Source organism: Populus euphratica, unplaced genomic scaffold (genome assembly GCF_000495115.2).
Source record: "Populus euphratica unplaced genomic scaffold, PopEup_1.0 scaffold844.1, whole genome shotgun sequence".
In the NCBI taxonomy this organism is placed as follows: Eukaryota; Viridiplantae; Streptophyta; class Magnoliopsida; order Malpighiales; family Salicaceae; genus Populus; species Populus euphratica.
Genome location: NW_011500705.1, coordinates 43,191 through 66,002, shown reverse-complemented (window position 1 = coordinate 66,002; position 22,812 = coordinate 43,191). Strand labels below are relative to the sequence as shown.

Below are 22,812 nucleotides of genomic sequence, written 5' to 3'. Positions count from 1 at the left end.
GACTAGATGAATGCACTAGACTACTAGTTAACTATATATATGATTTATTTTTAAATTCAAATATGGAAATATAGCTGGAATAGCTTAGTTGAGGTTAAAGGAGTGTTTGAAAATGTGATTAATCTGTATTTTTTTTTAAATTTATGTTTTAAATTATTTTGATGTGTTGATTTAAAAAATAACTATAAAAAATAAAAAATATTATTTTAATATATTTTATAATAAAAATACTTTAAAAAACAACCACAACCATAAATTAATAAAAACAAATTAATAATTTAAAATATGCTATAAATCTTTTTTCTTTTTTACATAATCTAAGAAACACACTTGATAATAAAAAACACATAAACATAAATTTTAAATGATGCATAAATCCAGTTATAAAATCTAAATGTCTTATTTGGAGGATTTATAACTTAGTAATCTGTCTAAATAAAAAAGAAGAAGAATGAATTAATCTAATCTTATTTGAATCAATTCGCAATTTTAACCTAACTAAAACTTGATCAGGAATATATTAATATTTTTTTAAAATATTTTTATTAAAAAATATTTAAATTTAAATTATTCTTAATTAACAGAGCCAACACTATTAATTTATAACCCAAGTATTATACTTAGATAATCTCCGTATCGAGATTTAGAACTGTCACATAAACTGATTCCGAGTTTCGAATATACCCTTCACCATCAACCTATGTGCAGGAAAAAAGAAAGAAAAAGGAAAGCAGATCCTATAGGACCCACCAACAATTAAGAGTCTCGATAAACGCATGCACAGTTTCCCCGCCAATTCTTTCTTCAGTTATAAAAAATTCCCAAACCCCCAAATCTCGAGAACATTAATCAAATCCTCTAAAAATGGCGATCGTCGACGATTTGATAAGCCCTGGAGGAGGCCAAAGAGCTTGCGTCGTGGTGCTTGGTGGCCGGGGCTTTTTAGGCCGATCGCTTGTTACACGTCTCCTTCAACTCGGTGACTGGATCGTTCGAGTCGCCGATTCGACTCACTCCTTGCAGCTCGATGCTGACTCTAATCATGGTGACTCTGTCCTCCGTGATGCTCTTGCGTCCGGTTTTGCTTCGTATTGTCAAGTCGATGTTCGCGATCCCTCTCAAATCACTAAAGGTAACAAAAAATTAGGAGGTTTCGAGGTGTTCAAATGCGGTGCCGTTTCCTTTTGGCTCTGTGTGTGTGCTTGGTTGGTGAGAAAGTGTGAGAAAGGAATTCGTGATGCTCTTGCGTCCGGTTTTGCTTCTTATTGTCAAGTCGATGTTCGTGATCCCTCTCAAATCACTAAAGGTAACGAAAAATTAGGAGGTTTCGAGGTGTTCAAATGCGGTGCCGTTTCCTTTTGGCTGTATGTATGTGTGTGTGTGTGTGCTTGTATGGTTGGTTGGTGAGAAAGTGTGAGAAAGGAAGGGGAAATGAGAGAAAAATGCAATTTTTTTGGATTGCTGCGGTGATTCTTGGCAGTACCCTGGTAAAATGAGGCTGTAAATTATTTGTTTAATTGTTTAACTCCTTGAAATTTTGTAAAGTTACTATCTTTTATTCAATTACTTCTCGAAATTTAAAATATTAAGGAATATCATGTGCTTTTGGCTGGTAAAAAGGTAATTGAAAAGAAAAATAAAAGGAAAGAAATGGAGAGAAAATTACCGTGATGAAATAAATCTGTGCAAGTCCATGACTGTTTTAAGTTAGAGTTCAATTTGTTTTATAGTTTTTGTAATTGAAGAGAGTTACTGAGGTTCAGTTTACTGTAGCTTTGGGGTTTTGAAACGAGTGATGGAAGGTCATTTGTGGGATTCTGGAGTGAGTTTCTTTTGTTTGGTTTCTAAGAAAATTGAAAGAAAGAAAGCAAAGTTAAGTTTTGAATTATTTATTCAATGTAGTGTGAGTGTTAGCCCTGTAAAGTTCATATTATTTCATGAAACTCTTGAGTGATTTTAGCTTCTTAACAAATGGTTAGATGCTCATGGTGGTGGGACTCTTTGTTTGGTTGCTGAGAAAATGGGAGAAATGGATATCTGAATAACGTGAAAATTCGTGGGTGGAAATTTGAATTTGGTTAATTTTTTCTGGATGATATGTAAATGAAGAGAGCGAAATGTCTGTCTTTTTGCAGCTGTTGAAGGATCATCTGTTGTATTTTACATGGAAGCTACTGACTTACCGAAACATGATTTCTATGATTGCTACATGCTTATAGTTCAAGGTAATTAATGGGCTATTACTTTTTTCAGTATATTAAAACCATGCACCATGGAGGGGGGTAGTTGGTACTGGGGGTGGAACATTTCAGAATAATTTTTGTCTGATTGCTTGTTTTCATTTTATACAGGTGCTAAAAATGTCATCAATGCTTGCCAAGAATGCAAAGTTAGACAGCTTATATATAACAGTCCTGCAGATGTAATTTTTTATGGTTCACGCGATATATGTAATAGGGACGAGTCTTTTCTATGCCACTGGAAAGTATGTTTGTTGCTCTAGAGATTTCACTTCTTCTTCTTCTTCTTCTTCTTCATTTATTTTTTGGAGAATGAAATTCTCTTCTTACATTTTCTACTGTGTAATGTAATTTTCTTTTCCCTTTTGACTGGTATTTTTTTTTTAATCATGATACAGTTTGCAGACATGCTGAGTGATCTTAAGGCTCAAGCAGAAGCATTAGTCCTGTATGCTAACAACATTGGCGGTCTTTTAACATGTGCACTGCGGCCTAGCAATGTCTTCGGACCTGGGGACACTCAGCTTGTTCCTTTTTTAGTGAATTTAGCAAGATCTGGCTGGGCAAAGGTTTGAGGACTATTTGTGCTCAGCATCTTTTGTGTGATTTTTCATGCTTTATTGATTTTGTGAACTTCTTATACCACTGTGATTGAATCACCAAATTTCTTTCCATGAGCATGAACTGTGGTTTTTGAATTCTTTTGAAGTGATGTGGTTTCTCATTTCAGTTTATTATAGGAAGTGGTGACAATATGTCTGACTTTACCTATGCTGAGAATGTTACTCATGCCCACATCTGTGCAGCAAAAGCTCTAGATTCTCAGATGATCTCTGTGGCTGGAAAGGTATTCCAATATTCTTAATGGTCATGTGTGGTGAACACTTTAATTTCTGTGTTTGGTGACATTAAATGTGTAAGGAAAACATTACCTTGTTTTCAATCAAATGCAGGCATTTTTCATCACGAACCTTGAACCTATGAAGTTTTGGGAATTTGTATCATTGATATTAGAAGGCTTGGGGTATCAAAGGTAAAGTAAGCATACTGATCTTTTCTTTTTCAAATGATGCTAGGTTGGTGGTGTGTTGGCTGCTGCAGGATCTTTAGAATTTCAGCAGTATAATTTAAAAAATCTGAATGTAGGGATTGTAAACCAGTTTTAAGGCTCAACCTGGTGTTGAAAGGCTTAGATTTCAGCTCTAAGATGGGAGCATGCTTTTTTAGTTTTTGTTCTTTTGTATGCTTGTCTTGGATTTTCTCATACTGCAATCTGAATCTGAGTTTGTATTTACTATGACTACAGACCTTCCATAAAAGTTCCTGCCAGGATAGTCAGCTATGTTCTCTTGGTTGTTGAATGGATTCGTGGAAAGCTTGGCTCCAGAAAATATAACCATGACATCTCAGCTCGCTTCTTTCATTTAGCCTCATGCACCAGAACTTTTAACTGCTCTGCAGCTCAGAAGTACATTGGATACTCACCAGTTGTCTCTCTGGAAGTGAGTTTTGTTAACTGTATGGTCCCTGATGTCTTTCTTGCTCGTAATTGTCAAATCATCAATGTTTTTCTTAGAAACCTTAGTTCTTTTGCCCAATCTTTGTGGCCATTCTGTTATCCTCATAATTCTTGAGCCTATAAGCTTTGAGATTTTTCAACATTCAGCACTTTTGTCCATTTGAGTTTCTTTTATCTTGTAGGCCAATTTATCATATTTCTTATTTTTTTATTTAATTAACTTTTATTCCTTGTAATGTTAAAAGAACAATATTTACCTGGGGGCAAGGAAAATTGATGTTGTGGCCCCTTTGCAAATATACGCAGTCAGTATCCAACAATTGATTGGTCTTGCCAGTCTAACATGCTTGATTGATTCTGATAACATTTTCCTTGAAAGTCAAAGTGACTTTAGATTACCAGCCTTTTTTCAGCTGGCACTCATTCCTATGATGGACATCAAATGAAATGAAAAGTGCGTTGTCATGTTTCAATAGCTTAATTTAAAGTCTTGGAACACCTACAACATAACAGTTTATTGTTTGTGTTGGTTAATAAGCAGGATGGCATCAGATTGACTATTGAATCATTCTCTCATTTGGCCAAGGATTCGTCTTTTGGAAGATTCTTGAACTTTGAAGATCAATCAAAAGCTGAGAAGCTGCTGGGCAGTGGTAAAGGTTGGGATTTTTTTTGTTATGTAAAAGTTAAATTGGGCTGTGCAGTAATACTGGTAGTGCATTATAGAGCTGTAGGTTCAAGTCTCTACCAACATGACCTATGAAACTTTCAGAAGTGAGGTTTTATTGATTTGGGCTTAGATTGATAGATTTTGCAGTCTTGATTCTTGCAGGGGTGTCATTGTTCACACTGATGCATTGCCTTTTTACACCAGGTTACCCCTGATTTCAGCCTCCAAGTCGCATGAGGTTGATGTATTTAGCTGAATGGCCATGACTATTGTTGCATTAGTCACAACTAATCTTTTTGGTTTTGTCTATGCTCAACTGAAACCACTTTCTGTCTGCATTAGCCTTTTCTTTTTAGTTATACATCATTTCAACCATATTTTGTAGTAAGGTGCCTTTTTTTGTCACTATAATGACTTAAACTCTCGTTTTGCAGTTTCAGACATTTTGCTGTGGAGAGATGAGAAGAAAACATTTACTTGTTTTGTTGCTCTTGTCCTGTTGTTTTACTGGTTTTTGCTTTCTGGAAAAACATTTGCCTCATCCACTGCCAACCTGCTGCTTTTAGTGACAACCATCCTATATGGATATGCCAATCTACCTCCAAAGATGTGAGTATTAACAACGTCAATGAAGGCCTGAGATTGAATATTACCAGGCTCTGTAACTTTATATAATTTCTTCAAATTTCTAACATGTATATATTTCTCTTCATCTTGACCCACCCCCCCACCCCCCCTTTTTTTTTTCCCTACTTAAAATATGTGAGTGTTATAAATGTTTTTGCTCTAAAACTTGTTCTTATCAAAATCATTGTGTTGAATGTTTTATCTGGTCTGTCGATTGTGATGCTTTTGCAACAGTTCCAGTTTCAACACTCCGAAGATATCTTTGTCTTCGTTTGAAATTTCAGAAAATTCAGTGAGAGATTCTATAATGTCCATAGCATGTCTATGGAACAGAGGGCATCACACTATAAGATCATTGGCCCAAGGAGAGGGTTGGAACAAATTCTTCCAGGTATAGATTATGATAGCATTTTTTTACATTTTGAGTGATTTTATCAGTTTTCTATTTTATTTTTGTTATTTAGAACGCAATTAGTGTAGCCTTCTTCTTTTTTTTTAATGGATGTAATTTTCTTGTGGAAATTCTGTTGCCAAATAATTTTTATCATCAATTCAGGTGGTACTTTTTCTCTATTTCGTTAAGCGGATCCTGGTGGAATCCTTGGCTGTGGCAATAGGTTTAGGTAGGGAACAGTTTATTTTAAAATCCCAAATTTTATTTATTTTATCATGATCAACTCGTGTTTGTTTCCAAGTTTGACCTTGTTGGAACTAAATGCAGCTCTGGTCTTTGCCTTCACCGCCTTCTTCGTTTACGAACAATACGAATCAGAAATCGATGGATTAACAGCGATGCTCTTCAGCTTAACAAAGGGACTGCTGACGAGTTATGTTCCTGCATCTATGACATCATTTCTACAAAACAGGGGAGTGCTGCGGAAAGAGAATGGCAAGGTGGTAAATGATGAAAAGTAAGCAGCATGTGGATCAAAATCTTCTTAAACTCAAATACAGAATTCAAGCTGTTCATACACAATATGCCAGTCGATTTAGGCTTCGAAACGAGCTCTATGGAGATGAGATGCATCCCCAGAAAAACAAAAAAACGAGGTATGTTAATACAGTACAAGCCGTATCCTTTTGCTAGTCTCCGAAGGACAGATAGTCGTAGATATCCTTACTGTTAACACGTCTGTAACTCCTGTGGAATACTAGAGAGAGAATGTTCAGATATGATTTGCATTCGGATATACAGCTCTGATGTCTCTGATCTTGACTAGTGAAATATGCTCTACCCAGATCAATCTCATAGGAACTCATTAAAAACAAGTTTATTAAAGAAATTTAAACAATTTGGGTCACGTTTCATATTTGACAATGAGATGTAAAATTCTCACTATTTTTTTACACTTTTTTTAGTTTTATTGCAAGTAGAAATGCTAAAACTTACAAGGATGATATATCAAAGTTATTAAATTAGTTGGATAAGGGGTTGATTTTGGTAAATCTAAAATGATATTACTTTAAAAAAATTTATTAAAAAAAAACTTGAAATTGATTTGAAATTTTTTAAAGTAGACTTTAGATTTTCACTCAGAATGGTTATCAAGATTGATTGACTTAATTTATATCCAATATAATCTAAAGTTGTAAAGTCAAGTTGACTTTAATAATTAATAATTGCTTCATGTATATGGAAGCATAAATAAATTATTCCTCAAGTTCGTGGATGTCACACTCTTCTCATCACGCACAAATAATTTTATTAGAGTCCATCCAAGAGAAAAAAAAAAAGGGAAAAAAAGTAAAATTATTGTTAATAAAATTCCAAAATTATGTTAAAAGTGTTTATAAAAGGGCCTACACTACCAATTAAATAATTTCCATATAAATATAAAGAAAAACAGGTAAAGTTGTTATTTTAATATGTGTGAGTCCCACGCCCTTGTAACCCTGTACAGAAAGAATCTTTAATGTCTTAATTCTTAAGAATAATATTAAGTAATTCTTAAAATATTCCTAAATTAGAGTGTCTACTCAAATGGTAAAAAATTGTTTGCTAATCATTTATAATCTCGTCATATAGTTTGGTTGGTACATAAATATTATTTCAATCCTACCATTCTGTTTGAATTAAAAAAAAATTAAAAAGAATTATTTTCTCTTGAATGTACAGATCCAAATACAAATAGCTTAATACTCTATAAGAAAATAACTTAATTTTATACGAAAAAAGTCAAAAAAATAATCTTATCATTAATAATAATAAAAAAAACTTGTAAATAATCTGTTTGATACTCATCTAGTAAAGATGTACGTGAGGATCCGTGAATGCAATGGTTTTTATTTTTGTTTTTAAGTACATTTTAAAGAGTATGTGAGGATATGTGAGTACAGTTGTTTTCGTTTTTGTTTTTAAGAATAGTTTAAAAAGTATATTTTACTTGAAAAAATTGATTTGATGTTTTTTTTTAATGTTTTTAAATAATTTTGATATGATAATATAAAAAATAATTTTTTAATTTTTTTTTAAATATATTTTCAAATAAAAAATAATTTTAAAAAATATTAAATACAACAGTAATAAATACATATGTATCTCATCATGCAAAATTAGCCAAAAACAACACCTCACTTTTAAAATTATAATTCCTAAACATGGTTTAACTTAACAAATTAATTTGAAAAATTTAAAGCTTGATCTAAGGTGAGTTTTTAATTAAATTAAATGATATATTATTTTGATTGAGTTTTTAGTAATTTAATTATCTAAATCAACTAATATCTTATATAAAAAATAACAAAATATTATAATTTTTTTTTTTGTAAAAATATTGAATCATGATTCTTATGTTTACTAAACAACTCAAGAATTCAAAAACTGTTTTTTTCCTGTCCGTTAATTATGATTAAAACTTTTAGAAAAGTAAAAGGAAAAGAAAAATCTTTAAAAATCACTATTTAACCCAACAATAAAACCCAGAACACAACTCAGAATAATTTAACCAGTTAAATTTTAAATTTTTTTTATAATAATTATAAGTTTATATTTTTTTAGAATTATTAAAAATTTATATAATTATTAAATTTAAAATTCAAATTAATTAAGGTATATATAAATTGATACTGATGTACACACCCACAGCGATTAAAACAAAACAGAAACGACAAAGCGTTTCACCACCTTACCTCCCCTATAAATAACAGCTCTCCCTCCCTTTGTCGTATTTACTATTTATCGTGTTCTCTCTCTAGAAAAAATCCCGAAATTAATTTTTTCAACCGGCAAAGCCCTAATTTCTCAAAATCCCTCCAATGGCGCCGGATCCGATTAAATCAAACAAACCGGGAATTATAAAATCAGAGACAGACCAGAAAGACTCAATGAAAGGGAGAGAATCGAATAATTTATGGGTAGGGAACATATCAAGAGATGTAATAGAATCAGATCTAATGAAATTGTTTGCGCAATACGGTGCGATTGATAATGTAACGACGTATACAGCAAGAAGTTATGGGTTTGTTTACTTTAAACGTGCTGAGGATGCTAAACAAGCTAAAGATGCCTTACAAGGGACTTCTCTTCGTGGAAATCAGATTAAAATCGAGTTTGCTAGACCGGTTTGTTGTTCTTTTCATCTTATTAACTTTTTTAATTCTAATTTTTTTTTTTTGGGTTTTGATGATTTTGGGTTTGTGGATTTTTTTTTTTGAATTTGATGATTGATTTGTTGTGTAATATTATTTATTTGCGTCTGGTGATGGAGATAACAGAATTTATTAACCACAAAAAAATAATTTTTTCCCCTTAACAGAGGATCGGAGATAGCGTGGATGATTTTGTTTGAAATGGGGCGTTTTGATTTAACATGCAAGGCTTTCCTTATCAAAATCAAATCGAAATCCACATAAAAATATGGTTTGAGGAGAAATTATGGTTCCTTTGAAAATTGGGTTTTTTTTTTAAAAAATATGATTATTGTAGTATAATGATTTATTATCAGTTTTTTTGGGTTACTTTTTGAGAGATTAATTAGAGGGTTGATAGAGGTAAAAAGATAAACAGATTCTTTTAAAAAAATTTCAAAGGGTCGTAGTTGATTTTTTTTTTCTCCATTACAGTTTTAAAAGTGTTATTGGATAATTAACCCGTACTACATCTTATTTTTATAGAATTACTTGAAAAAAATCTTGATTAAAAAAATTATAATTTATATATTTTTTTGTCAAACTGCAACCTAAAAACTGCCACTATTGCCCGACAAAAATTCGTATTCCACTCCAACAATTATTAAATTCATATTACATTCAGCATCATTAAGAAAGAAGAGAGGAAAAAGGAATTCACATTCCATTCTACATCATCAAGAAAAAGAGGAAAGAGGATATAGCTGTTGTCCGACTCTTTTTCCTCGCCATTGTATTCGTTAATGAATTGCAAATCATAATTGTCTGCGGTGTAAATGGCTGGCAAAGCTAAATCCAATTGTCAATCCATTCAATGGATGTCGTGAAGTTGCTGTTAGACAGCAAATTGGTGGTCAAATCCCATTAGGGCCAATGGTTTTTCTTTAACATGATAAGTTTCTTGCATCTCTAGATACAGAGCTTTACCACGATCATTGAATATGCAAAAAAAAAAAAAAAAAATGAAGAGGAAAGTTAGGGAAAAGGGATAATTTCTGGAAATTTATCAGATGTACAAACGTGAATTTGCCAATCCAAAATATATGCATAACGTTTTTGTTTAACTCAGATCAGCCTAGAATAGGTTTCATAAAAAATAAGATCCGGTGTGATTTGATTAAAAACTCAAGTTTCATAATAAAGAAGTAATGTGGTTAAAATTTAGGTTGATTTATAATTTGATTATATATTTCATTGTTTTTTTTTAAAGCATTATTGTTTATGATATTAATTTATTTTTTTGTTAACTGGAGTTAATTTCAATTAACTTACCCGACTAATGACTACAGCCTTGCATTGTATTATCGATCTCTAAATTGGGTATGTGTAACGCTACCTGACGCCTTAAGCTCGTAATCGTGTGTCTACCGTGTGGGAACTACTAGTCATCATTCATGACATTTCATTGATAAAGGATATATAACCAAAATTGCAGGCTGCTGAGTATTGGATGAGAAGGAAAAGCCCTTGGATTCTAAATCTAAATATAAAGTTTAAATTTTGAATGTACCTGGGGTACATGCAAAAGTTTTAATTTTATGAATTTGAAGATAAATCCTAAGCGATGAAAAACTTTTTTTTTTTTTTTTTATCGGATATGATTTATCTCTTGAATTTGACAAAGTACACAATTTTACCTCAGGAATAGTTTAGGATTTTATTAGCTAAAGTAGGTCTTTAATAGCTGCATAATGGAATCTGCACCATTTTAGCCATCAAAATACTCAATTAAACATTTGGCTTCTTCCCGTTGATCTTTGTACTTAGTCACATGTGGGAGATAGAACTTTCAAAAGCAAATTGGAGCATGTCCGAAGACATTATTAAGAGATTCATACTCTAGAAACATGTACTAAAGCAGTTCCTCTCTTAAAGATCATTGTCTTCTTTTATCATGTCAAGGAAAAAGGAAAGAAAATGGAGTTACTCCTTTGAAAGCCTTAGTAAGTTTCGTTGCTATCAACCTGAACAACATGAAGAAAGAATTATAATATCATCTTTTCTCACCAAATGATTGTACAGTGGCAAGTTTTCAAGAATCTGTCTGTTTCTGTAAACTCTCTCCTAATGGAAAATTGACAAGTTGGTAACTATGAAGTTACTTTTGTAATAGGTCTCGAAAATGGTAATACAGGCAACATGTTTGAGCACGTGTCCCTTGATTTTAACTAGGATTTTTTATTTTCTTTATGTGTTTAAGAATTTACTGGTGCATAATATGTCGGGTGAGCTTCCTCTTCTTCTTCTTTCAGGCCAAACCTAGCAGGCATCTATGGGTGGGTGGAATAGGCTCATCAGTTTCTGAGGAATGGCTGGAAGAAGAGTTTCTCAAGTTCGGTAAAATTGAGGATTTCAAGTTTCGTAGAGATCAAAATACTGCATATGTTGAGTATTTCAAACTGGAAGATGCTTCCCAAGCCATGAAAAACATGAATGGGAAGAAAATTGGTGGTGATCAGTTACGTGTGGATTTCCTTCGAGCACAATCCTCAAGAAGAGTAAGTTGATATCTTTTGAACGTGTTTATATCTATTTTTGGCCTAGGGACTTCACTGATAGAGCTTCCATAATACAAGAAAACTGAAGTGATTCTGGCATGTACTCCATGTGTTGTCCTCCTATGACACCCCTGATTGTTATTTTTTTCTGTTTCTTTTCAAATGGATCCTTTATGTTTGAGTGGTATAGTTTTTCGTTTTTCCGTTTCAGTCCATTGCATAAACAGAGGTGACATTTTCTTTACTGGCTTCAGGAACAATTACCCGACTTTCATGATTCAAGACAGGATCAGTTTTCAGCAACACATTATGGAGAAAGACGACCTCAGGTGATAAATTGTGAACAACCCTAATTCCAATACAATTGCAAAGCTCTCTTCTTTCTCCTTTCCTTAACTAGCATGTTAATTTATTACATGTCTGCTGGTTGTATGCCCTTGTGCTCATTTCACAACCTTAAGGAGCATGTACTGCAGACTGGAGTTGCAAGCCTGAACTTATTCTGTGATTTTGTGGGAGAAACTTGGCTTCACGCAGTGATATTTGAATAGATTTTTAGTTGGTCGGTAATGCTTAAACTGGCTTAGAGGAGCCAGATTTTGTTTGTTTGTAGTCTGTTCATGTGGATTATATTCTGAATTTTTGTTTTTTATGTTGTAGATACCTAAATCTCCAGGGGAGCGGAAAGATGGCCAACCCAGCAATATTTTGTGGATAGGATATCCTCCTTCTGTGCGGATTGATGAACAAATGATACATAATGCCATGATTCTTTTTGGTGAGATTGAGAAAATTAAAAGCTTTCCTTCGAGGCATTATTCATTTGTGGAATTTAGAAGTGTTGATGAAGCCCGGCGTGCCAAAGAAGGGTTGCAAGGGCGGCTTTTCAGTGATCCTCGTATCACAATTATGTTCTCAAGTAGTGGATTGGCACCTGGGAAAGAGGACTCTGGTTTTTATCCTGGAGTTGAAGGTCCTAGGCTGGAAATGTTCAACAAACATCCTTTTGCGCCTATGGACATCATGTTTGATCAACCTGGTGGGCCAAGAAATTTTCCTGGTCAATTTCCACCCAGTGGCATTCATAGACCGAACCTGCCAGTATGGCCTTTTGGTCCTCAAGGTGTTTTTGACCCTATACTTAAAGGTGGAGAACGTAATGATTTGGCTCCATCACATAGCGACCGAAATCCTGCATCTGGAATCCTCTCTTCTCCTGCTTCAGGTATCAGGCCACCCATGAGGTCAGTTTCTAGTGGTTGGGATGTGCTTGATCCAAGCCAGTTTCCTAGGGACGCCAAGCGGTCAAGGATTGATTCTGCTCCGTCTGTTGATGATGATGATTCTTTTCCTGCTAGAAAGATGGGTGATTGTGATTTGGGTTTGGACAAAGCATATGGGCTAGGTCCTAGAGGTGCATATCCAAGTTTCCAGGGGAATAACAGTCTTAGTCCAGTTGGTGGTAGGCTTAAGGGTCATTTTGATGATAATTTCATATGGCGTGGGATTGTGGCCAAGGGTGGAATGCCTGTATGCCATGCCCGTTGTGTCCCTGTAGGAAAAGGGATAGAATCAGACATGTGAGTATGAATTTTGCTCATAATAATTTGTATTTGCCTTTTACACATTGCAAGCATTTGAGATGTTGTAGCCTGTATCTAATTTTGTTTACTTATAACACATGCTTCTTTATGTAAAATGGTTTCACCCAATAGATTCCCTTACAGAATTATTTGTTTCTGCTTGTTGTAGAAGCTGAGATTTGGTCGGTTGGCTTGCTAAATTTCCTTGAAATGTACAAAAACTCTTTACCTTAAATGTCTGCATGAAGTTGCTCATAATGCCTTTTCTCTATCATCATTAAATTTCCTGGTGTTGTTTTTTGCTGAAACATCTTTTTGCATCATAAATATTAGTTTGCTAACTCTGAGTTACAACTTTCCTAATTCCTTCCTGACTAACTCCAAGTCTTCTCCTCTGGCTTCAAAATTAGCTGTCACTGGATGATACCAATCAAAAATGGCTTTGTTCTCATTAGCATTTCACCTTTTCCATCATGCACTTGAGCAGTAACATCCTTTTCCACCCTAACATGTGATCTTCCCATTTTGTAGACCTCCTGTCATAAATTGCACGGCAAGGACGGGGCTGGATGTGCTGGCTAAACACTATGCTGAGGCAATTGGGTTTGACATTGTTTTCTTCTTACCAGATAGTGAGGATGATTTTGCTTCCTATACAGAATTTTTGCATTACTTGGGTTCGAAGAATCGAGCTGGTGTAGCAAAGTTTGATGATGGGACCACTCTATTTCTCTTGCCCCCATCAGATTTCTTAAAGAATGTGTTGAAAGTTGCAGGACCTGAACGCCTGTATGGTGTAGTTCTCAAGTTGCCGCATCGGGCCCCTAACAATACATCAATGCAGCAACAATTGCCTCAGCCCATCCATTTTTCTCAGTACACGAACAATCAGATTTCACCACCAGAAGCTGACTATAATTTGCTCCATCAGCAGGAGGAGCAAGTGATGTCAATCCATCATAACAGGGTTTTGCATGAGGATTCAAAGCTTCCTTCAAAACCAATTTATCCGTTGACATCAGTGTCCCATGCAGTGCTGCCAGTCCCCCAAGAATATGCCTCAAATCACAGTGCAGCACCGTCCTCTGCTGGATTTTTGACACCTGATCTTATTGCTACTCTTTCAACTTTACTGCCTGCAAAAAAGCAGTCTAGTTCAGAAAGTTACCAACCAGAATTGGCCTTTCCTATTGTCAGGCCACCATTTTCTTCAGTTATCCCTGATAAAGGAACTTCCTCTCAGGGATGGAAGCATGATAATCAAGTTTCTGGAAATACAAGTCATTTACAATTTGGGAACCACTTGAATTATCTGGTGCAGGTTCAGTCTCAGTTCCAGCCTTGCCCATCTGTCCCCAGCACATATAGTCATTCAACAAATGTGGTCCCTAGAAACAGTCAAATCCAAGATTCTACTGTCAGCCTGTCTCATCAGAGTGTAACTCCATCCAGGCCATTGACTAGCTTTTCCATGCCTTCTCAAAGTGGACAGTTTGCTTTGTCTCCACAGGTCAGCCAGCAAAATCTGTTCAAAGTTCCTTATAGCACTCAGAAAGGCTATGGGGTGGTCCATGGAACATATGTTATGGAGCCGTACAGTCTATCAGTTATTCAGAAACCTAATGATACTGATACCTTGTTTTTCAGGTTCAGGGCACCAATTTTTCCCAGACCCATTCTGGGATCCCACCATCTGTAGACAGAGGGAATGGGGAGCTTCCCAGTCAAGTGCAGCAATTCCAAACTGCTCTTTCTGTATCTGGGCTGGGTATCTCAGAGGCTGATAAGAATCAGAGATACCAGTCAACGCTGCAGTTTGCAGCCAACCTCCTGCTCCAGCTACAGCAGCAGCAGAATACTAGCAACCCTGATGCACATGGATCTGGGAATCAGCAATGAGTTCTCTCTTAAGGTAATTATTTCTGCTATGACTTGTTGATTCAATAAATTGTTGATTCCTTTTAGATGGAAGTGATATATTGGCTGTAAATGTGGTAAATTTTGTTTGTTCAATTGATTAAATGTGTTAGTTGTTTGTCTATGATCTTAACTCACAGGTACAATACAGAACTGAACTTTTGTCTTTCATGTTTATTTCTTTCTTAATCTACTTGACCATTTCTATTGAAGTTTTTTTCAGATCTGCTGTGATTGTCATTTTGATATAGGATATGCTTTGATATAGGAAACAAAGATGTGCAGATAAGTAAATCCATGGAAGTGCTTGTACATTGATTTTGACATAGTAAAGTTAGATGTTGGGAAGCAGAATTGTCAAGGCTGTTTTGAGGAGCTTGAGTTTTTTTTTTTAAGGTGCCCAGGAAGAGATGACTTGCTTTTATATTGGGTTAGAACTTAATTATCGGAGTTCTATTTGATATTTTGATGATACAAGGGATTTGATTCAGGAAGAAATGGCCGATTTATTCATGGACCCATCCTTGTGTCTATTTCTCTCCCATGCTACAAGTATTGGTAATTACAGTTCAAACACTATAGAATTTTGTCAAAGAGAGGCTATTCATGTTGGTCAACTGTCTGTCGTAGTTATTTATCTATGTAGCATTTCCCATCCAAGCTATTTGGACCAACAATTATGACAGTAATGGCAATTGCAGGAGGTGCCTTCAACAATCTAGCAGTTGCACTTAGTGCTTATCGGTGTAGCCTTTTTTCTCAACTTTTAGGGGGTCCAAAAGCATAGGCTTACTCTATGATGCTCCAATCCAGAAAGGCCTTCAATAGGTTTTCCTGTTTGTTAAATGCTGTGCTATGTCAGGCATGAAACCTGGCTGAAAGTAAGAACTGGTTGTGTTGTGCATCTTGAATTGAACCTAACAAGGATTTCTTTTGCCTTGTGCAGGTAAATGGAACCCAGTTTTCCTCTCAAGTGGCTTCTGTACAGAATCTACTACCAGGGTTGGCTATTCTGTCTATATATATCAAGGAGAAAGTGCAAAATCATAGCTGTCTAGGGTTTGAATTTGGGTAGGGTTGGGTTGATTTTGTAGTCAATTGAGGAATGTAAATGGGTTTGTTCCCCTCTCTCTCAACATGGAGTTACCAAGATTTTCTTTTCTTTCAATAAGTCAAATTCAATTTTTTCTAGTTATTGCTCATGATCTGATTTGATCTAAAACTAGAGTTGTAGATTAATATTATAAGACCTAGCTCAAGGTCTGATCTAGTCTAAGATTGAAATTTCGGGTTAGCCAATTTATTTTTCTATTTTAAAATGATATTGTTTTAAGAAATAAAATGATATTCTTTTAATTAAATTCAGTCCTCATCATCCTTTGAGTCAACAGTTCACCGAGTTGATCCGCTGGATGACCACCATCTTTTATATAAACATGCTTTCTGCTAGTTTGCTGGAGAGGCCACCAGAAAAATTAATTTCTGAAAAGTAGAACGCCAAATTGATCAAACATCTAAAAATTGCCTGCCCAAAAATGTGAGCCCTATGCTTGAAGGTGTTACAGCATGTTCTCTCTCTATCTCACTCTAATCTACAGAACAATGGCAATGCGATAACGACTCTGTAAAGCTAGATCACATGTTAAGGTAACTCCTGATACTTTCTTGTAATGAAGAAAAGCATGACTACAAGACCAAAAGTTCCTCGAACAAAGGGCTGTCAGCCAAAACATGACAGAGCAGAGCATGGATTTCACTTCCCGCATCTTCCCTCTTCTTATATTTATCTTCCCAGCCTTGGAGCCATTATCACAAGAACAGCCTCCATAATGAAGCAAAGGAGGGTGATTCTCATTGCTCTGCCATCTCTTGTTCTCTTCCTCCTTTTCTTTTTCTACATCTTGTTCAACATCAGAGTGAAATCACTTCTCCTAACTTCATCCAACAACCATTCCATTACACTCACCAAAACACCTCATACAGAAACCAAATTTAGCATCCTGATCGGAATCTTAACCTGCCCGGATAACTATGATCGCCGCCATTTCCTTCGCCTTGTCTATGGAATCCAAGCATCTTCGATAGCTGAAATTGATGTGAAGTTTGTATTTTGCAATCTCACAAAGCCTGAACAAAGGGTACTCATAGCTCTAGAAATCCTTCGTTTCAACGACATCATCATTCTTGATTGCATTGAGAATATGAACAATGGCAAGACCTATGCATACTTCTCTTCACTCCCGCATATCCTACCAAGACATTATGACTATGTCATGAAAGCTGATGATGATGTTTTCATTAGGCTTGAGCCATTGTCTTTGTCACTACAGCCACTACCATGGCAAGACCTGTATTATGGTTTTGTAATCCCTTGCAATAGCATGAATCCCTTTGCGGATTACATGTCAGGGATGGGGTTTTTGTTGTCCTGGGACCTTGTTGAATGGATTGGCAAGTCTGAAATCCCTGAGAATAACACAGTTGGGCCAGAAGACAAGATGGTTGGGAAATGGTTGAAGATGGGAAACAAGGCCAAAAACAGGTTCTCCAACAAGCCTGCAATGTATGATTATCCAGGAACAAATGGGAGGTGCTCGCATGAGCTCATACCAGAAACTGTGGCAGTTCATAGACTTAAGAGGTGGGATCAATGGCTGAATGTGCTTGAATTCTTTAATGTAACTAAACAACTTAACAACTCCAAACTATACCATGTATGATTTTTTGTTTTTTTGGATGCGTCATGTATGACTGATCTTGAAGGAGACCTGGGAATCCATGGCACGACATCTTGTAAGATTTGTAGCACAATGGTAAAAGGGCATGTGCCTCACCCATAGTACGCGCTAGAATCATGTACTTGAATTGAAAACACATCTTAATTACTTTTCTTTTTTTCCACCAAGAATAAAACACATCTTAATTTATTGATAAATTAATAAACCAATCAAGAACATGTATAATCTCTTTTAGAATTTACCATTTAAGAAGTCCTTTTGTTTTTTTATTTTGTTTGTCAAATCTCTAAATGATCTTTTAATTTTATATATTACTCCAAGTGGGTTGAGATTAAATTTTCTACTTCTAAAATAGATAATTCACTACATCTAAAATAGAAAATTCAATTAAAAAAACTATTTTTCCTTCCTTTTTTCTTTTTTTTTTAATTTAGCATTTTTGGATCTTAATTCTTGGATTAGCTTTTACAACATAAAACTGAATTATTTTTTAATTAAATCTTGACTAAATTGTTTATATGTTAGGATTTGGTTATTGCCTTGAACAAAAAAGACGAAGATAATTGATACAAAAATGACATATCCCTGTGTCTTTCCTCTTTTCTGGAAATAAATGCTTGAATCCTTGATAATTAAGTCTTTATTTTAGTATTATTATATAAATATTCATATCTCACTTCATAGTGTAAATTAAAATAAATTTACATATTTCACATTATATATATTATAGGATTGATATGCATTTAATAGGTTTAAAATTCAATAAATTTTCAATTCTTAAAACTGAATTTTAAGTTAAATTGATTGAATGTTTGATGATATCAAGTAAATCAATTGATTGCTTGTTTATCATGGATGAAAACCTAAGAATTTTTAGAAACAGGTTGATTGATTGACTTGATTAATCTAAATCTATTGGTCATTTTAGCTGTCAAATAAACAATAACAATTATAAATCAATTAATTTTTGCTAAAAATATATATGTAACTTATCTGATTAAAAGATTATATATATATATATATATAATTTAAATATATATCATAAACAAGCTATTTTAAGAGTAAAAACACCTAATTCACCCAATATAAAAAAAATATAAGAATTAATTGTGTTTAATTGAATTAATTGCAATATTTATTATTATTAGTGAAACACCTAATTCACCCCACTTAGATGTTGTTGTTGCTTTAATTCTAGAATAATAATAAATTCATCCAAATCTGATTTATTTTTATATTAATGTCTTTGTCTTTCCATTCAAATATATTTTTGTTTATTTTATATCTATGTATTCTAGAACACTTATCAAACATAACTTAAAATGATTCATTTAATTGTTTATCACCTCACATGTCATTATAGATTCACATAATAACTTGTTTTTTTATCTGATTCTTTAATTTGTTTTTTTTATTTTGATTTAATTTTTTGATATTGTATTTATTAAGGATTAGGCTTCACAATTTATTTGTATTTATTTTAGTTATTATAATCTTCAGAAAAGGCTGAGGGTTTATTTTTTAGGAAATAATATGATTGAAAATTGAAGATTAGGGACCAAAATTAAGAAACAATTGAAATGGCAGGCCTTTTATAAAACTCCAAATGGATCTCACCCTTCTTCCCCATATTTTGCTTTGGGGATTTGATGAAGTTACTTTTTGGTCCCTCTAGTATTGAATGTTAACGTCCACCTGGATTTGATGGGCTTAATGGGATCTTCAGGGTGTTCTTTGGTGTTTTTGTTCTGTAAACAATAATTCATGAAAATTAATTGGGTTCTTTTTAGGGTTTTTTTTTTTTTTTAAAAAAAGAGAGACAGTAGAAGTATCAAGAGGTTCAAGGATTTAACCTGAGAGGAATCTTTCGGCTCTTGCCATCGAGCAACCCTGTTATTTCAAGGAAAACCCTTTTTATATATATAGGTTTAATATTATTTTTTATTTAATGATATAATAAAAAATATATAATAAAAGATGCATCATCTCCTCAACGCCATCTCAAATTTCAACTACCATTATAGTGATTATAACATAAAAAAGAAAAAAAAAAAAAGAAGAAGAGATAGGGTTTTCAAGCTATTTTCATCTCGAATATACTTTTAAAATACTATAAAAATCTCTCTAGACTAAAATAATCTACCAACACATAACACCCCAAAATCTCTTGAAAAACACAAATTTATATGGAAAAAAAAATTAAAAGATTTTTTTTAAACATAATTCTTGAAAAAACTCATCACTATTAAACTCATCTTATTAAGGTGTGTTCGACATTGTATTTCAGAAAAAAATTTTAAAAAAAATTAATTTTTTTTTCTTTTAAAAAATATATTTTTAATATTTTCAGATTACTTTGATGTATTAATATCAAAATTAATTTTTAAAAAATAAAAAATATTATTTAATATGTTTTAAAATAAAAATCATTTTAAAAAATAATAATTACCATACTTATATCAAGAACGATGAGTATTGTTTTTTAAAAGTGATCAAATAGATAACCTCTTCCTGTTGTTGTATTCAAGTTATTTTTTTTTATTTTTTTCTTTTTAATTAAGAGATTAAAATATTAAAAAATAAAAATTTAGATCAAAATTAAATTTTTATAAAAAATATGTATGATAGAGAAAAATAAAGCAAAGTAGAAGGATGAAAAAGAACTTCACCAATAGATTATAAATTAGTCATGTAGTTTCTCTTTATTTTACATTATAGTCCTTTTGTTTTAATTTTATTTTTCTTTAACAAATTTTTAGAGAGTGATCATCAAATGCTTCAATTGAAAAGGTCAAAAAAAGAAATTGAGAAGAGAAAGAAAAATCCATTTTAGCTAAGCATTTTAGTATATTTTGTAATGTAATTGTTATTATAATTGTAATTTATAAGGAAATTTTATGTTATTGAAAAATAATTAATAAAATTTTATTAGTTATTCTCTCGATCCAATTTGAAAAAAAAACTTATAATTTATAAAAATTATATCACAATTTTTTCTTCTATTCATATTTATTTATTTTATAAAATAAAAATATAAAATAATTAATAAAATATCTAATTACTTAAAAATTGTCTCTAGCATTCCCTTGCAGCTAGGAACGGTAATGTACTAGAATACCACTAAGCACACACTCTCGTTACTATCCCCACACAACAAACAAGCAAAACCAAGAAACTAAAACTAACCCCCGTCATAATCAGCAAGAGAAACATACACATAATTTAGTGAGACAGAGACATGGGGCTGGAATCAGTGGGAGATCTAGCTCTGAACATAATCTTAACAAAACTTGGTCCAAAAGAGATAGTAAAAGTATCATGTGTCAGTAAAAAGTTCAAGGATTTAGCTTCAGAGGAATCTCTCTGGTTATTATTTTGTCGTCAAGATCTTGATCTTTCTGCTCCTCTTGACCATCATGGAAATCATCTGCCTTCTTTTAAGGTAATTTACGATAAATTCAATCATGTTTACATTCTGGGTTCTTGTTGGTTTTCTATATATGATGAATTCTTGGTAAAGTTTGGAGCTTTGTAGTTACTTTCTGCAGCCAATCATTGAAGAAAATTTGTTGAAGTTTAGAACTTTATAGAGTGTTGATTTTACTGAATTGCTTGTCAAAATGTGTAATTTGGAATTAACTTGGAATTGTAATAAATTAATTAGAACTTTATAGAGTGTTAATTGCACTGAATTGCTTGTCAAAATGTATAATTTGGAATTAACTTGGAACTGTAATCAATTAATTGCTTTGCCCTTTGGACTTGTAGCTTGTTGGTATGTTTTGTTGCTGATTTTTGTTTTCTGGCTTTCTTTTTTTTTCTCTTTATGAAGAAAGTTTGGTAGTTTATAGTGTTGTTTGCACTAGATTGTTTGTCTTGATGTGCAATTTGGAACGGTAATCAATCATGTCCTTGTCCTTGAGAATTTGGTTTTGTGGCTTGCTGATTTCTTTGTGGACATGTATGCAAACAAGAAGGAAGCGTGTGTTTTGGTTTATTCTTATGAGGGTCACTGGTTAATCTTAAAATATGATGAATTGGGTGGGATGGCGCCTAGCTTGACCTTCATCGAGTCCAAAAGCTGAAAATTATCACTGTGCACATATTTTTATTGTTTTTTCTTGGTATGTGTTATTCATTTTTTTAATAAATTAGTGAAATTTATATTTATTCATCTAAATCTTGGAGAAAATTATCTGAGGTCATCAGGAATGGTGTGATCCATAGGATTATAGAAGTAGTAATTGCCTATGGCCATAGTTAGAGATTACTGAAAAAGGGTTTCAATTTGATGACATTAAGTTGTAGTTTGGACTAATGCCTTGTTGATTCGGATTTTATATTATAATCATCTGATGGCATCATAAATGTTTACTTACATACACACACTCTCTTTCTCCAGGCAACTTATACATTATGGAGAGAAGCCTTTCGAATGTATCCTTGGCCCCTTGTAAAGCGAGTTAAAAGTTGTTGGGACAGACTCACGAGCTGGTTGACTGCAAACTTTCCTGAAGTTAAGGCTACCCTAGGAAAGGGTGCATCAGAAGTTGAAATTCAAAAGTTGGAAAGAATTTTGAAAGTTAAGTTGCCTCTTCCCACAAGACTCCTCTATCGCTTTCATGATGGTCAACATTTCTCAGGCAAAAATCCGTCAAGTGGCATGGCTGGTTGTCCATTGGGCCTGATAGGTGGCTACTGTTTTTATAATCACTCGGTTAATGTCTACTTATTATCACTACGTGAGGTAATCTCTAAAACACGGGAAATAGTGCGGCACCTGAACTTACCCGATACATCCAAGTATATTGTTGTGGCTGCTTCATCCTCATACATTGGAAAGTTTTTCTTCCTGAACTGTTCTGATGGCCAACTCTATGTTGGGACCCAGAATTTTCCAACAGATGCAGAAATGATGCCATGTGTACCTCAGGCATTGATTAGTCCAGTCCATGATTTCAACAGTGACCAACAACAGGATGCTATGTTGTTATGGTTAGAAGAACATGGCCGTCGCTTGCACAATGGCATGATCAAACTTCTCAGCAAAGGAAATATTAAAAGCATCTCTCAGTTTCCAGAAGAATCTCCTCTCTGTTCAACTGCTGTAACCAGTGGTGTAAAGGTAAGCAATTGTATATGGGCTTGCACGTGTAGTTTTACATCAGGGCTTTTTTTTCTTGTTTTCCTCCTCTTCAGTCTTTGGATAGGATTTTATTTTTTGCGTTCCATGTAGCAAGGTTTGTATGCAATACGTGGTTGTCGAGTTAACTTGGAATGTAGAATTTAATGACTTCTTGGAGAACTGAGCAGGATAACATAGACCTGGGTTGAAATTTTGCAAATAAGAAATTTCATCAATTCTTGGGCCCCGGGGGGGGGGGGGGGGGGGA

The 22,812-nt window shown here is 33.7% G+C and overlaps 4 protein-coding genes across 8 annotated transcripts in view; all 4 read left to right on the top strand.

Moving 5' to 3' along the window:
* The first annotated feature begins 631 nt into the window (after positions 1-631).
* On the top strand, positions 632-6,366 carry LOC105116056 (3beta-hydroxysteroid-dehydrogenase/decarboxylase isoform 3-like). 2 transcript variants are annotated; one of them, XM_011013217.1, is made up of 12 exons: positions 632-1,132; positions 2,136-2,225; positions 2,352-2,485; positions 2,639-2,809; positions 2,971-3,087; positions 3,194-3,273; positions 3,547-3,742; positions 4,301-4,412; positions 4,864-5,038; positions 5,291-5,447; positions 5,613-5,679; positions 5,778-6,366. In XM_011013217.1, the coding sequence occupies exons 1-12, from the start codon at positions 865-867 to the stop codon at positions 5,969-5,971; spliced, it is 1,761 nt and encodes a 586-aa protein (XP_011011519.1). In that variant the 5' UTR covers positions 632-864; the 3' UTR covers positions 5,972-6,366. The 2 variants fall into 2 exon arrangements, with proteins under 2 accessions (XP_011011519.1, XP_011011518.1); XM_011013216.1 differs by having other exon boundaries at positions 633-1,132; positions 4,301-4,418.
* Positions 6,367-8,236: 1,870 nt separating this feature from the next.
* Positions 8,237-15,967, top strand: LOC105116055 (flowering time control protein FPA-like). Of its 3 annotated transcripts, none has more exons than XM_011013214.1 (7): positions 8,237-8,617; positions 10,936-11,181; positions 11,436-11,510; positions 11,842-12,761; positions 13,296-14,274; positions 14,412-14,676; positions 15,628-15,967. In XM_011013214.1, the coding sequence occupies exons 1-6, from the start codon at positions 8,312-8,314 to the stop codon at positions 14,661-14,663; spliced, it is 2,778 nt and encodes a 925-aa protein (XP_011011516.1). In that variant the 5' UTR covers positions 8,237-8,311; the 3' UTR covers positions 14,664-14,676; positions 15,628-15,967. The 3 variants fall into 3 exon arrangements, with proteins under 3 accessions (XP_011011516.1, XP_011011517.1, XP_011011513.1); XM_011013215.1 differs by lacking the exon at positions 15,628-15,967 and adding an exon at positions 15,383-15,597; XM_011013211.1 differs by lacking the exon at positions 15,628-15,967 and having other exon boundaries at positions 14,412-14,847.
* Positions 15,968-16,363: 396 nt separating this feature from the next.
* LOC105116062 (probable beta-1,3-galactosyltransferase 16) lies at positions 16,364-17,412 on the top strand. The gene has a single exon (XM_011013228.1). It carries the CDS (start codon positions 16,364-16,366, stop codon positions 17,399-17,401), a length of 1,038 nt encoding a protein of 345 aa, XP_011011530.1. The 3' UTR covers positions 17,402-17,412.
* A 3,134-nt stretch (positions 17,413-20,546) lies between these two features.
* Positions 20,547-22,812, top strand: part of LOC105116054 (F-box protein SKIP16-like) — a 4,818-nt gene continuing 2,552 nt past the window's right edge. Inside the window, exons 1-2 of one of the 2 annotated variants that reach the window (XM_011013209.1) lie at positions 20,547-20,861; positions 21,822-22,544. In XM_011013209.1, the coding sequence (XP_011011511.1) occupies positions 20,658-20,861; positions 21,822-22,544 (927 nt within the window). In that variant the 5' untranslated portion in view covers positions 20,547-20,657. The remainder of the gene's footprint in view (positions 20,862-21,821; positions 22,545-22,812) is intronic. The other variant, XM_011013210.1, reaches the window with a different exon arrangement.